General features: G+C 43.9%; 6 protein-coding genes across 6 annotated transcripts; 3 read left to right on the top strand and 3 right to left on the bottom strand.

Moving 5' to 3' along the window:
- Window positions 1-188: 188 nt before the first annotated feature.
- On the bottom strand, window positions 189-1590 carry EAF02_002749 (uncharacterized protein; the record flags this gene model as incomplete). Its single annotated transcript, XM_038898797.1, has 6 exons — window positions 189-260; window positions 317-615; window positions 669-884; window positions 1091-1142; window positions 1211-1348; window positions 1405-1590. 6 exons carry the CDS (start codon window positions 1588-1590, stop codon window positions 189-191), a joined length of 963 nt encoding a protein of 320 aa, XP_038761085.1.
- A 1840-nt stretch (window positions 1591-3430) lies between these two features.
- EAF02_002748 (uncharacterized protein) lies at window positions 3431-5983 on the top strand (the record flags this gene model as incomplete). Its single annotated transcript, XM_038898796.1, has 4 exons — window positions 3431-3779; window positions 3834-4254; window positions 4459-5288; window positions 5370-5983. 4 exons carry the CDS (start codon window positions 3431-3433, stop codon window positions 5981-5983), a joined length of 2214 nt encoding a protein of 737 aa, XP_038761084.1.
- Window positions 5984-6741: 758 nt separating this feature from the next.
- Window positions 6742-7524, top strand: EAF02_002747 (uncharacterized protein; the record flags this gene model as incomplete). The annotated part of the gene is made up of 1 exon (XM_038898795.1): window positions 6742-7524. One exon carries the CDS (start codon window positions 6742-6744, stop codon window positions 7522-7524), a length of 783 nt encoding a protein of 260 aa, XP_038761083.1.
- Window positions 7525-7527: 3 nt separating this feature from the next.
- On the top strand, window positions 7528-7725 carry EAF02_002746 (uncharacterized protein; the record flags this gene model as incomplete). The annotated part of the gene is made up of 1 exon (XM_038898794.1): window positions 7528-7725. One exon carries the CDS (start codon window positions 7528-7530, stop codon window positions 7723-7725), a length of 198 nt encoding a protein of 65 aa, XP_038761082.1.
- Window positions 7726-8680: 955 nt separating this feature from the next.
- On the bottom strand, window positions 8681-10484 carry EAF02_002745 (uncharacterized protein; the record flags this gene model as incomplete). Its single annotated transcript, XM_038898793.1, has 5 exons — window positions 8681-9123; window positions 9175-9374; window positions 9511-9739; window positions 9796-10179; window positions 10235-10484. The coding sequence occupies 5 exons, from the start codon at window positions 10482-10484 to the stop codon at window positions 8681-8683; spliced, it is 1506 nt and encodes a 501-aa protein (XP_038761081.1).
- A 1946-nt stretch (window positions 10485-12430) lies between these two features.
- Window positions 12431-13508, bottom strand: EAF02_002744 (uncharacterized protein; the record flags this gene model as incomplete). Its single annotated transcript, XM_038898792.1, has 2 exons — window positions 12431-13352; window positions 13408-13508. 2 exons carry the CDS (start codon window positions 13506-13508, stop codon window positions 12431-12433), a joined length of 1023 nt encoding a protein of 340 aa, XP_038761080.1.
- Window positions 13509-15538: the final 2030 nt, after the last annotated feature.

Raw genomic sequence — 15538 nt, 5'->3', positions numbered from 1 at the left:
TGTAGGTAGACGATTACATTCACAAAGTACAACCTGGGTGCTGGTAACTTGGAGCATATATCACGTTCACGTTGCCTACAAGTAACGAAATATCTGGGTAAAATTGACAGACTTCAAATAATATCAATCGTATTCACATCTGCCAACTTTCAAAGTCTTCCTCACAAGCTAATAAGCCTCTGAAGACTTTATCTCAATTCAGCAAAGGCTGGACTCTCTGCGATGAACTCCTTCCACGTTGTCAATTTGTCCACCAAGATCTAGATGGGATATTAGTATAAAAATCCAGAAAAGATCCCTTGAAAAAAAAACTTACAGAATGGCTCTCATCCAAAGAATCACCTCCATAATATCCAAACTCGTTCAACAATCTCATATTCTGCAACAATTCCTCTTGAGCGTCGTCACTCATACCAAAACTCTTGAGGATGCTCTTATAGACTTCATGGGGAAGTTCAACATTGTCGGCTCCTTCGCTAGCAGCAGGATACTGTTCTGTGAATTCCTTCAAAATCTCGGTCAAGGTGTAATACTTGGTGGCACCATAAATACGCTTTCCAAGAACCTTTTCTCTGTTGAGAAGAATACCCTTGACGAATTTACCAGTGTCCTCAACTGTAACATATTAGTAAGAAATTCCTGTACTTTCGGATAGCACCAGTACTCACCAGTAGCAAGAAGTGGGACAGAAGATGAAGCTGGAATTGGGAAAGCAAGCTTCCATTTGTTGTCAGGTGGTAACTTTGACAAACTTTGGCCAGGAATGTTGGACATGTAAAATCCGGCCAAGAAGAAAGTCGCTGGGATCCCGATCTTTCTGACATATTCCTCGATATGGGCCTTGGAGTCAAAATGTGTGACCTTGGGAAGGGCTCCTTTGGAGACTGTGAGAATCTGGTCAGTTCGAAGTCCTCGTAACAGGCTGGACCAACAAAAGTGGGGTGAGAACTTTGAAATGCCCAAATGGGATGAACGGGGTGGGATATTAGATTTCTCAAGACACGTAAAACAATAAAAGTACAAACAAGACGGTAATGAAAACATGGCATCTGAGCTGTAGAAGGAAACAGTGACAAGTGAAAAGACTTACGCTTCGTAATGTCCAACAAAGAACTCCAAATGAAGTGTTGAACACCAGCTTCCTATAAGTAGGCAAAATTAGACTCGAACTCTCTCACTCTAATGTGTTCAATGGCCAGAGATCTCATACCTTTGCAGCATCTGCAATTGCAATTCCTTGCTTCTTCTCTACGTCGGCACTTTGGCTCTCCCAAAAGTTGGTAACGGCAAAGACAGCGTATGCTCCCTTCACTGCAGCTTTGAGAGACTCTGCATCATTCAAGTCTGCCTATCGGTATTTGTCAGTTCCGAACAAAGCAATGTAGAGACTATTGAGGAACTTACAGCAACTGTCTCAGCACCGAGGGCCTCGATTTTCTTTGCAGCGGGCTTTGTTACATCTCTGGTGATGCCTCGAACTGCCCAGCTCTCCTTCAATTTAGGATCCGAGAGAATGCTTTGAACAACTGAGCCACCTTGTGCTCCTGTAGCTCCGAAGACGACGAGCAGTTTCTTATCACTGGAAGACATATTGATTGTTGGGTTTGATTTTGTTGATTTGGGAAAATTGATGGTGTTGTTAGTTGAAAGAGGGGTAAAAGTAGTGGCACAAAGGCTGCAATGCAAGTAAGATTTTAGAGGTGAAGATTGGATTGAGTCAACGATATCTGAATCTGGAAATGGAATGTATTCTTCCGTTCCTTCTCACCTGGAGGTACTTATAGGAAAATTCGAGCATACATTTACTCAAATCGTCCTGCTCCAAGCTCGCTCTGCGGCTTAGATTTCAGCTGCGGGTAATGACGACCGTGAATGACCTACCGTCACCCCGCGGATGACATTCCAAAATCTTAGCTAACCACTAGTTGGGTAGCTAGTAGTAGAGCATTGATGGAGTTAGCCCTTTGAAGCTCTTGATAATTCCAAGCTCTTGACGATGCCGAGAGGGATAGAATGGCGAGCTGATGATGCCGAGAGGGATAGAATGGCAGGAGGCAAAGGTAACCCTGAGCTAAAGCTGCTTTCTAAACTCAAAGTTGACTTAGATTCCAAGTTAGTCATCGCTTGGAGCATCTCGCATCTCGCTCTTTCGCGTTCATGCAGAGAGAACGAAGAGTGTGTGTTGATTAGGTAAGGTTAAAAGGTTAAAATGCCTCAACTTTTAATTGATTATCAATCCAGCTTCTAATGTGCCAAGCCTTCGATTGCAATTTATTCTTCTTCTTCAACATTAAACTTTTTTCTTCAATCACATCCCCTATCTTACCTACAAGTTACACAACACAACCTTCTTATAATGTCCGGTGGACTCACGAAAAAGGATCGAGGCGATGCCAAGCAAATGCATTTGTGGTACACATCGACTTCTTCATATTGATAAGGACCAGAGCAAAGTCCACGGCCTTGTGCCCATCAAAGACAATATCTTACATGTTCCCCATCGACCCCCTCATCAACCCCTTCAAAAGATTGAATAAGGATAATGCGTCGACAAATGGAGGCAATCTAGAAAAGCAGTACAACACCGCCTGTGGGCTTTATCTTACCTTGCCAAGCTCAGCTTCCTCCATATTTCTTTGACGACCGCTTGTCAATTACATTGCTGTCTTGCTGCCAAAGCTAACTATGCGATGAGCCACCGATGCCGTTCTTGTAAACCTACTACCTAATTGATTTTTTGTGATCCCTCGTGTGTACAGTTATTGAATCACTCAGATACATCGGATTTGCCTTAGAATCCGCCTTATCTTTTAAGAAGCAAGTGCTTGCGGTCTTGATGCAAGAGCATCTGCATTATCACAAATCACAAATCTGGGGCAGAACCTTAATGTAGCAAGCGCTTAAAATGCACCAATGAACTCGTTCATGTAGTAACCTTAAGCATCGAATTTTTCAGAACCAAACTGTCGGATTTCATCTCCACCATCTTCAATAATTCTTTGGCCAGCAGTGTGTCTCATAGTGCGATTAGAGTTGAGTACAAGTAAAATAAATATAGATATGCCCGGATTGAAGGTCCTGTCGCCCCTAGCGATGAACGCTGTAAGGGGGCCAAAGATTGTCAAAATCTATTGGGTATACACGCTCCGAACTCAAACGCTACCCTGTATTTTCGCGGGTCCGCGTCTAGTAGCCATGCGTTTATGTGATGATGGTGCAAGTTTCCCATTGAGTCTTGGGGTCGATTCGACGAGGAAGAGCTTCATAAAAAGAAGTTGTTCCCGTATTCGTCGCACAAAGCTTTTCCTGTTCAATTGCTTGCTTTCATTCTATAATATCATCGTCGGCAGACACTTCATAGGAAGCTATCTGTAATTCTGTTTCTACAAGCGAAATAAATCACGCGAATCGTAGGGGAACTAAAGCCATCATGACAACTGGAAATACTCTATCTGGGTCTCCTACTTCACCAACAGCACCATGGGTTCAGCAGTCAAGTAGAGCTGGTACACCAACTAGTGTTTATTCAATTACCAATTCCCCTGTATTAGGAGCCCCGTCTTCCCCGACAATATCAACATCTTCCAGTCCGCAAGTAGCTACACCCCCTAGGAGCACTAGCCCATCGATATCTCCCATATCGTCAAATAGTTCGTCGCATTCCAGTCTCCCTAGCGCTCACAACCAAACGATACCACCTAAGACTCCAAATTCCGTTCTTTCGAAATGGGGAATTGGACGGGAAACGCCAACGATAATCATATCCTGTTACCTACTCGGTATGTTTCTCCATAGAATCAGATAATTGGTATTCTAACCAATCTCATCTGTAGCTCTCGCAACCGCCTTCCTTCATTTGTTTTTATTCATCTACATTTCAGGTAAAGCAGCCGACGGAGAAGACAGAGTTGCTCCTCAGACGTATATCTCCACGGCTTCTAATATTCTAGCCAATGCTTTCTCATTCTTTCTCAAGACGGCCTTGGGCACATCTTTTGTTCAGTATCTATGGCGTCTTCTGCGCGTTCAAAGCATGAAGATCTCCACGATCGATACTCTTTTCGGACTAAAGTCCAATCCTTTTCAGATGCTCACAGGGGCTGCTATTCGTGCTGCTCCTGTTCTGTCTGTGTTGTCTATAATGATGGCTAGTATGACTGTTGCAGTCAGTTTCCCTCCTGGTGCTATTAATGTTATTACAATACAAAGGACATCATATAATTCGGTAGTGGTTCCAACATCAATGCATCATTTGTGAGTTTTCATCGAGAACCCGAATACCCATCGAACATTTTCGGCTAATCACAATCGACTAGATGGGGAATGGTTCTGGCTTGGCCGCTAACCAATATGCTTGGCTGTGTTATCACCGATATCTGAGAGTGCGGATGGATCTGTATCTGGATTTACTTCTAGGTAAGACATTCTCGAACTCTGCTCTAATAATCAATCTCTAAGAGTAGTTTCTAGCGGTCTGTTGTCAGGAAAACACTCCAATTTGCTTCCTCGCCTCGCTTTCCAAACAATGATCACAGGACAAGCATTCGATCAACCTTCACCCTGTGGCGTCAATTGTTCCTTTGTGATAGAATTTGAGGGCCCAACGCTTGGCTGCAACTCATCCAGCACCAATATCACATCCAGTGTCACTGCCAACTCGACAACCTTACTTCCAGAATTTACGATCTACTCAGGAAATTGGTCTGATCTCACACTTGCTACGCCTGCACTTCGACAGAAACTTTACAACGGAACCTATACGAATGCACATTGGCAAAGCAGCACATTATCCCTGTTAGATACAGAAGTAAACACCGTTGATGCCAATAACATCAATGAAACCTTGACCTTAAACACATCTATGATACAAGACAATCTTTACTGTACCCCTGGCCGCGCACTCTACACTGTAAACAACACCTATATCTCGAACGTTCTCATGCGCAACGTCACCACCACCTTCATTTCGCCGCTAACAAATCTCGTACTGCACACCCACGACAATGCCGTCATCGTGCCCGGATTCACCAACGTCTCTGGAATTATTAGCGGATACGATTTTGGCAGCAACCCCGCAAATTGGAGCGCTGAAGCTCTGGCCTATTATCGCGATTTGAATATGATGACAATTTTGGATACTATGTTTTACTACCTCGCTGGGGAATTTACAGCGCTGCCGGCTGTTCTCCTAGATACTGATGAGGAAAGGGCGGTAGATGCCATTGATGCCACGGGATGGGGGGAAGATTCGCCAGGTTTTGGGAATGCTGATGATTGGAGTTCTGGAGGTATGTTTTCAGCCCCATGATCAATCCTTACCCTCTCCTAGTCCCAACCCTCAACTTGAACACTAACCAATGCCTCCCCAGCTCTCAACGGCACAATCATCTCCCGCACTCCTCTAAATACAGCTTTTACACATTACACCACCAACTCCTCCGCAAACCCCTCCTTCGTCGTCACACAAAACGCACTCAACGCACTCCTTCAAAACATCACCCTCAGCGCCTCCCTCTCTTACTCCCTGTGGTCCACCCCCACCAACACCAGCATGCTCACTCTCCACAACATCTATTCCTTCTCGCAACCCCTCAACCTCCTCCTCCCCTACTTCCTCTCCCTTCTTCTCTCCCTCCCATTCCTCATTCTCGGTCTCTGGGCCCTCGTTCAAAACGGCGTCGCAGCCCAAGACGCAAACTTTACACAACTTCTCTGCACCACGTCCTCCCTCTCCGCACCACCCCCGACACCCGGATTATCAAATAGAATCTCCAGCATGGCTATCCCATCGCAGCTTCGAACTCTTACCCAAGCGGCCTGTCTGGGAAACACAGAATCACTATCGAAACCTCTCAAGGAGTTGCGCATTCGTTATGGCGAGCTGAAGAATCCGAATGGAAATTCAGGAATGGGAAATAACATTCCGATGGTGGATATCAGGAGAGCCGGCTTTGGGCTTGAGAGCGAGGTCGAGCGTTGGTGAAGGGGGGGAATTATGGTGTTATGGTTTGATGTTTCTTTCGCTTTTTATCGGGGGGGAGGGGGTTGGATGGGTGGATTTTATATGGATATTATGTACAGTGCAGTAGATGCATTAGAAATTAGAACTTCCCCAGTAGAAATTAATGAGGTAATTAGGATCTGGACTCTAGACTCTGGAGTATAAAGTCTAGATCATTCCACGAAACAAGAATTCACGAATGGACAAAAAATGCAGAAGGTAGAGAGAAAGCGCCATTCTTCCTGGAATATTGTATATACTCAAGAATCAGAATATATAAATTATAAATTATATTCTCACCTTAATCTAGTCTGGTCTAGTCTACCTAGTCTCTGATATTTCAATCCAATACGAGAGTGAAAAAGATCCCATCCTAAGTCTTCACAACATCCTTCATCAAGTTTGACAAACTATCGCTGCATAGTTTCAGGTATGAAGCTCAGGTTTCCATATGACGATTCACGGAATCTATTGGACCAGATTCTTACAACTGTGAGTAATCAGTGCACCTCTTTTAACGGTTAGATGGTATTTAGGTAGATAGCTGTGACGTCACAGAATCCTTGCCTGACACTCAACGAACTCATAATAACCTGAATAATTAGTGATGCTAGACGAGGTGTGCTAACTAGTCCATCACTGGCCCCCTTCAATCCTGAGTCCTTCGGCGTCTCCTTCATCGTCTCCTCCCACTCAACAATCTCCACCCACCCAAACCCATCTGAGCAAATTCACTCAATATGATTTCCTTAAACAACAAAATCAGAAGCCACTTAGAGTTTTATATACTACATAAGGAGACAATAGATACCGAACTCGAGGAAACAGGTTATAACGATTCCAATACATTTGGGCACAAAGTCTGGCTTTTTATTCGCAATATATTGAGTCGCTATATACAAACGGGACATACCCATCCCATCGCGCTATACGAGTATGATCTCCGCGAACTATGGTATCTGTGCGTGCAAGGCGCCAAACTTACAGCTGCAGAACATCCTGCGCAATACAGATTGGTGAGCCAAGTGCTCCACACAAGAGAAATGGGTGTTCTGTCTCGAAAGAGCGGGGATGCAAATGAAGAGGAGGAGAGAAATGATCAGGAGGGCGAAACGGAAAGAGCATCTACATCCGATGGAAACATCTGGCGCGATCTTCCATTCCTGTTCGAAGAAATCCGAGCAGCGTGGACTCTCTCCCCAAGTATCCCTCCCGTCCAGCGCCACAATCTAAGTGCATTTATTGCCCGCCTCGCTTTTGTTGGAGTTCGTGATCCCGAGCTATGCCTAGTTGGGCTTTGGATCTTGCGCGATACCCTTGAGACCCCGCTGCTGTTGACAAGTGGAGGAGCCGAGGCTCCCCGCCAGGATTCAGAGCAACGTCCATGTACCATCGCGGACCGACTTCTCACCGTACTAGTGTGGTTTCAGCACTGTGGACACAAAATCAAAAGCCTCTGCATTCTAAATCAGGATTTCGAATCCGGGGTTTCAGAAATCGGGGAATTGGCTCAAAAAGCATAGATAATGCCGAGTTCGGGATTGAGTGTAGCGAGGTGGATATTTTGGAGGGAGAGACTTGAAGAGATGAATCGATGTGGGAATGAAGAGGTTGCACCGCTGGCATTGAAAGCATGGAAAACGATGAAGTTCTGGGGTGAGAGAATTGAGTCTCGAGAGGGCGCGAAGCAGGATATGGAGTGGTATTATAAGGGAAAGCAGTGATCTAGTGGAGAAGATGATGTTAAGGCTCGAGGTCTACTTGAATCGATATATATGTATGGAATATTGGAAAGCGGAATGGGAATTCATAAGAAAATTAAGTCATCTGGGTTGTTCTAAGTGATGGCCCATGAGATATGATGTTGGTCCGAAGTACGCGGCGTAAGACTTACTTCTGGTGACTCGGAAGGGAATATTATATTAGGCGAATATCTTGGAAGGAGAATGTCGTAACCGTTTCTCGGTCTTCTTCTCTATCTCTTACGCATTTTCATCGTATACTGCTTTACGATATCTTTTCTCTCCTTGATTACTTTCCAGATTTTGAATAAACACTTTTTAATAGGTCAACTACTACCACTATAAAATAGGAGTTTACTTTATTATGTTTTCTCATCCTATAATAAATTTAAGAATAACTTCTGTATTTAGTGGTTATGTAAAAAAAGAAAAATGAGTAGAATGTCATAGTCAAAATAGAGTCCAAACCCTAATAAGCTCTTACTCAAGACCATCTAGATAATATAAACATCAAGCTTTATAGTTAGACTCTCCGGACCAAGCTATACTATATACCTAAATCATTTATCTAGTCAATTGATGTTAAACACCTGAGGAAAGACAGAAAAGTATGTATGACTCAAATTTGTATCTCAACATCAAAGTCAAGGTATCACTTCAGACACTACATGTATCACGGGAATTTTGCAATAGTCTGGGAAAAGGTTATGAATATCATGACACACACCCCAGTGTTACTGGGAAGACACCATGCAATAGAACTATCCTACTGATGTCAAAGCTTCTCATTGGTACGTCAACATACACAAGAATAGAAGGGTATTTTATGAACAAAACTATCGCCTGCTTCCTAACACCAGTCTAAAGACTTTTTTTTATCATTCTCTCCGCGGAATTTTCTTCGTAACCAATCGAAAATTCCAGATCTAGTTTAAGATTAGGAGATGGCAAATTCGGAGAGTTGACTTCCAGTACTCGTACCACAGATGCTCTGAATTTCATCTGTTGTCAGACCGGTTGGGAACTCGTAGCTCGTCGGAAGAACCTGGATATGTATAGTTGAAGTGGCAGAACTGAATACGACGGCAAGTTTCATTGTGCTGGTAGTCGGCCGTACAAAATAGTCTGAATCTCCCCCAGGTTTGTTCGTGTGAAGCGTGGACTTCAGGAATGTCGAACCACTGTTCAGGGCTTCTGCAATATCAAATTCACCGCAACCAGACTCCCAACATGAACAACTTGGACTCCCATATTGAATTGTTCGAGGAATCTGAGCGTTGAGGATCCAAACCGAGGGCATGTCGCCATTGAACCCAGTTCTTCCATCTATCGGCATGCTGAATTCTAAGAGGAACACTTTGTTCGCTCCATTGAAGCCATCTACGGGTGTGTCAGTAACGAAGAATCTTCATATATGAAACAGTAACTCACGGTAAGCAACGGATCCAGGTCGCACATAGCCGCAATCATTGTTGCATTCTTCGTCAAGCATCACGACGATCTCTTCATTTGATGGCAAGGTGGCATCAGCGAGGACTTGAGGTGATGATGCACCGCCTGTGCCACTGCTGTTCACGAAAGAAAGTGAAGCACCATAAGCTTCATCGAATACGCCTGAGCCTTGACCACCACTAATGAAGACAGACTCAGTTAGCAATTGATCTTAGGTATTGATATGAGAAGCGAGAAAAACATCAGGAGAAGTTTATCCGCTTGTCGTACTGTAGAATTGCACATTATATAGCGGGGGAGAATGATCATACTTACTGATTTCCAAGAAATACTAGGTTATCAAGTGTCTGCTCTGCAGAATTATAATAACCTATTCTGCTGTAGGATCCAGATGCTATAGCTGTGGCCGAGCTGGTTGTGCTTGCAGATACTTGAGACTCCGAGGCAGATGGAGTCGTGGATACTTGGGGTTGAGAAGCAGATACATGTGTAAATGCTTGGGACTGAGGCAACGCTGTGCTGGTCGGTGGTATGATCGAGGTAGCTAGGTATAAAGGTCAGCCACATAATCAATTCGTTGAGGGGAATTCAATTTCGTACAAGTTTCCTGGGCCTCTTCGCTTGTAGCCGCGCCTTCAGATACACTTTGAGGTACGGTAGTAGATGCTTGGGACACCATTGTCATGGTACTTGGTCCAAACCAATTGTTGATCCATGTTTGTATTTCACCATTTATTGTAGCAGTAACCGTCTTCGCACCACTATTAAAAGCATCAAGACCTGAGGTGGGATAATTATTATCCCACGAGACAAGTTGTCCATCAATAGTAGCGTGGATCTTGTCGCGCTCCTGATTGCCTGCCCTAGCATGTTTATCAATATGCTGAAGATGGCGACGGCGTCTAGCGGTCGATCCCTCACGTTTCTTCTTGCTAGCAGTAGCGCCCGGTGTATATGCTGCGAACTGCTTCAACTGAAGAGGCCCTGAAAGCATTTGTTAGATTGTATTGAGAGCTAGACTAGGGTTTTTTGCAATTACCCCGAAAGTGAAATGAAACTTCTTCGTCTAATGGAGAAAGCGGACCAGAAAACGACTTCGGTGTAGAAGAACAAATTCCATCCGAGGACATATCGGTAACTTGATTGTAAGTTCCTGGTGCGCCGACATTGCTGTACAAGATAGCATCCACGGGATTGCAGAACCAGTTTCCAGAGACCTCGGAGCAGCCACTGACAATGGATACTGCTAAAGATAGAATGTAGGCCGTGGCCAAAATGTTACTGCGCATGATTGATCTTGTGAGGTAAAATAGAAGGTTCTTTTTTTGTCATTCGCATAAGAAAAATGGGTAGTAAGTAATTCTTGCGGGTCGTGAGACAGATTGGAGTCTCTATTTGAAAGGTAGGGTAGTATTTGGATCAAAGTCTTGAGGCTCGTGTCATGAAGAGGGCTGAAAAATTTGCGACGGCGTAAAGATATATTATTGAGGAGATTGTGTGATGTGAGTTTCTTGGTATGACTGTAATTTTATTCCTCTTGATTGGATCGTAACCTTCGTGAATAGTGAAATAGAATGAATCAATGGATGAGTGAATGGCTGTCGAGAGTGAATAATGTGAATCGCCGCAGATCAATAATCATGTAAGTCGTCAGAAGAAAGGTACCCAAAAAGAGCGACTATAGTTAATATGTAGGTGAAGCAGAAGAGGTTGAAAGCGAAATGAAGGTAAATTGTGGTTGAAGTCAAATTGAAGTGAGAATGAAGTGAGAGTCTGGAGTGAAGTCTGAGTCTGAATGAATAGTCGTGAATTGAGGTACCTTAGGTTAGTTTTGAGAGGGAGAGAGACAGTTGAAGAAAATTGATAAGATGAAAAAGGAAACCGACAGCGAAGTAGAAGGATCGTGAAGTGGATAAGACAAATCTGTTTGACGGGAGTTTGTGTTGTGGTAAAGAGAGGAAGGAATAATTGAGAACGGACTGCCGGTCTAGCTAGGAGTTATAAGTTATCTATAGGAAGGATCAACGCTTTTAAGAAGGAAGGAAGGAAAGAGGGCTGAAGTGTCCACGGGTAGTCACAATCGTACTTGGTTGGGGTGAGGCTGATAGAGAGGTTTAAAAAACTAAAAATAACTAAAAATAACCCAAATTTAATCATCACCATCACCATCACCATCATATCAGCAACGGCAACAGAAGGGTGAGAACATGTAGCAAGGGCACAAGTGGTTGACATCACATCAAACTGTCAAAATTAGCCGCCATGGTAACTCAAAGCCGTTCGTACCTGCATATGCATAACCGAAAGTTAAAAACAGCCAATGATATCACAGGAAATCGACACATCAACGGTCACATAGAACATCAAACTGTTTGTACTCACTCACTAGGTAATTTGAGGACCGACTTACTGAGTATGTATAACACGATGAACGGTTGGGTTATTAGAATTTGTAACTACTTATATATAATAATATTAGCACTTATCCATTCATTACTCATTGTTTGTACTCTTCTACTCTTCGACTGTTCTACCCATCTACCCATCTACACTCTTCTTACTTTCATGAGTATTCGAATTTGCTATTACTTCAAGCATCGTATACTCGCCATACTTCCGATATAACGCTCTGAGCTATGAATCAGGAATGTCTCAGATTTGAAGACCAGCCCAATGATAAGATATCTGTCTTAATTCTCTCCCGCATCCCTTATCAGATTTCACGGTGCCGTGGTTGCTGGGAGCATCGTGGAAATTGACTTGCTGAGTTATCATTATCTCAGGTTCGAGCCACCCCGACTTCTTTTGCTCTACAAAAAATATACCGACCCACAAGAAACACAACAGACACATGATCTTCACTTACACAATAATAAACCACATGGAGATTTTGGGCAGATTAATATCAAACAAAAAAGTTGTGAATTGAATGACTGATAATTTCAAAAAATGCATACATTATGTATAAATTGGTAAATGCAAGGAAGTATCCAATGGTATCCTGTCTCCTTACTCCATCCCGTGAAGATATATCTAATAACCTTTTCATTATAGTAACTACTACTTTGATCCAAGCTGTTGCACCAATCCAAGTCTTGCGAAGTCACTTGTGCTTCACCAATAGGCTATCCTACAAAACTTGGTTTGAACCAAATTCGCCTTTCCAAATTACACTATATATCGAGGTTGAGGTTTTTTTGTTTTCTTCGTTAGAGTTGACGCCCAGTCCTCCACTTTACATAGTTCCAGCCATGATAACTGTCAAAGTAGCAGTGCTTTGTGAGATGTAACAGCTGCCATCGCTGTTACCGATTGGCTCAGTAGCAGTCAACCAATAGTTTTGAGTTGGATCACTGGTGCAGGCTGGTGCTTCCTCACTAGTGATGGTCATGTTGTAGTTGTTACCAGCAGAGTTCATGATGGCGGACATATCGTATCCGGAACCAGTCTTGAGGAATTGAGCTTCACCCCAGGTGGTGTCAAAGGCTCCTGAAGCGGCAGTTGAACTACAGGCCTGAGCCCAAGCGACTTGAGAGTCCTCATCGAAGGCAACCTTTTGGGAACCACCAGATGGGATAGTGATGGTGAGCGTGGTGTTCTTTGGTGCAAGAGCAGATCCGGAAAGCGGTTGCATGTCAGGACCAACTTTGTTCCAGATGTTGACCGTGATTTTCTTGGATTGGGTGTTGACAAAGTTAACAGTGTAGGAGTAACTTGCTGAGGAGTCGGCCTTGATGACGTTGGATCCATATGGATGACCGTAGTTTCCGTAGTAGAAATCGGTGGTTCCTCCAGCGGCGGCTACGACAGAACCGAAAGTTGTTCGGCTGTTGGAAGCACCAACCAACGCGTCGAACAAATCCTCGATGTTGTCCTCGATGTTGTTGAGAGGAGAGGAAGAGGAAGAAGAGGTAGCGCTAGACTTGGCAGAGCTTGTTGTAGATGAGCTAGCGGCGGTGGTGCTGGCAGCTACTGATGCGGAAGTAGTGTGGTAGGCGGCAACCTTGTTCTCTGCGAGGTTGTCGACAGTAGAACTAGAATCGGTGGAAGCGGCAGCAGCGGCGGCAGTCTTGGAGGCTTTGCCTGCTTCATAAGCGGATGACCAGTTGATGCCCATTTCGGCCCAGTCCAATGCCGTCCAATCTTCAACGGCAGCACTATTGTCATCTGATTAGCAATCACTCTTCACATTCATCAGAGCGATATTCTTACGCCTTCTTCTCATGTTTGTGTCGGTGAACGTGAGTAGGTCCAGCTACGGCTTCGCCAATGGACATGGCAGCCAAAACAATCGCGGTGGTTGAGTAACGCATTTTCGGAGATAATGATAACTGTCAAGTATTCGCTAATGGGTATAATGCTTTGAATTTAAAGAGGTTGATCGTAAGAGGCCGTTGTTGTTAAAGAGTGTGAGAGCGATGTATTGCTCAGTTGGTTGGATTGACAAAGGAGTGTGTCGAACTGAATGAACGAGAGAACGGCGAGTTTCTTGAATACGGTGAAGGAGAGAAGGAGAGATACGAGAAGAGCGGGAGGGTTATTTATTAAAGGTCATCTTAAATTGGGACGATCATTTCCTGGGGGTGCCTGTGGGCAGTTGGGACTTCTTTGGCAACCCGGCCACGATTTAGGTCAGCCGAGTCATTGGAGGAAGCCCTGGAACATTTAGATTTTACTTCAAGCCATGAGGTGCAGCCTGCAGGGGACTTCGATTGAGATGAACCCAAGCAACGCCGGGGGATAGTGGTCCACTAAAAACGCGTTCCTGGGAGACTACTCCGAAAAAAAGGGGAAGACGACCAATAATTGGTCAGACCAATCAGGTTCCCACTATTTCTCGAATACGCTATTCCAGGGTTAAAATGCCACGGCATCCACACTTGTTTCTTTCTCACAGATCAACAATCAAAGTGTCAAGCACGGTAGGAGGTCTGTCCCAATACAACTCAATTAATCATAGCTTACATGACACTTATCGCTTCATGAAGGCATCTTTTCATCTAATTGATTGGAATCACGGAGACCTTCTTTTTGAGCAAATTGATTGAGAGATTAGACATGATCCCGTTGTTTTCCAAATTCCAATCGGCGCGCAATCAGCCTACGTATAGTGGTATCGGTAACGCTTCAAGGACTGATTTTGGATAGGGCCGTACATGCTAAGAATGGATGCTATGGATCCGGGAGGATTCTAAGTTCTAACCTAATTGAAGAAGAATCTTTAAATCCCATTCGATCCCGTTTGTTTCGGACACTAGAATTTTTGAGGAAATGATGGTTTGCGTGTCCACTGTCCACAGTCCAGACTCCTATCTTAAAGTTTCCAAGGTTCATATCAAAGCATCTTGCCAAATCACAATTTGTGCAGGTGGCTGTGATCATCACCATGTGGTAATGCAATAACTATGCATGTGGTAATGAATCATCTCTTGCCCTATAGGGATGAAGCATTGTGGTCCATCATACTATCTTTATGCAGAAGAGATTTTTTTGTGCTCCAGAATGACAATGAAATGCCTCGAATGCGACGTCACGCTGATGAATGAGAGAACGTGGACCCAAAAAAACAAGGCCAAAGACCATGATCCATACGGAATTTTCAGCGCAGAAATTTCTCTTTTACATCAATAATACACCGAGAGTTTCAAAAAGCTGCAGCAGCATCCAGCAATGATTCGAGGCACAGAATTTTCGATGCTTACACAACATAATCGGCAGTCATCTCTACAGGCATCGAATCGTATCAGACGAAATCCTCCTTGAGCATTATCGTTCGACGGGGGTCGCTCCCTAAAGTCATATCCGGTGGTTCTCCCATTCTCAGCGATTGTCAACCACCGGCCAACGCACCGTGCTTTTGCCGATACCATACTTCCCAGGTAGGTAGGTAGCAAGATACGGGCAGGCAACGCAAGCACTCTTTCGTTTCTCCCAGAGCTTCTCATTACCGTCTCTGCAAATCTGGAAATCATCCCAAATTTGACTGTCTCGAACTTCCAGATCTAGCTGCCAACCCCGCAGTGTATTGATTACGACAAGACAGAGAACCGAAAATATCTTCTTCACATAGGAATCTTTTGTGGTACAAGTGATTTTACAGAGTCGAGCTGTGATGATTCTAGAATAGGAGAATGTGTAAATTTTTGGGTGGTTGGATTCTCCATGACACTATTAATAAATATAAATATAAATTTCTGTGATATTTTCAGCGTTTTGATGTGTCTCTGTTTCTCATGAGAATGGGGGAGAATTCTATCCATTTTTCTCATGCTTTGCTTTTCATTTGCATATCCATCCCGTCGCTCTCGGGGTTTCAGAAGCTCTTAGTTCTGAATGTTAGGAC

The sequence above is a fragment of the Botrytis sinoallii genome (genome assembly GCF_014898435.1).
Source record: "Botrytis sinoallii strain Bc 23 chromosome Unknown BSIN_004, whole genome shotgun sequence".
NCBI lineage: Eukaryota > Fungi > Ascomycota > Leotiomycetes > Helotiales > Sclerotiniaceae > Botrytis > Botrytis sinoallii.
This window is presented reverse-complemented; position numbering and strand designations above follow the sequence as displayed.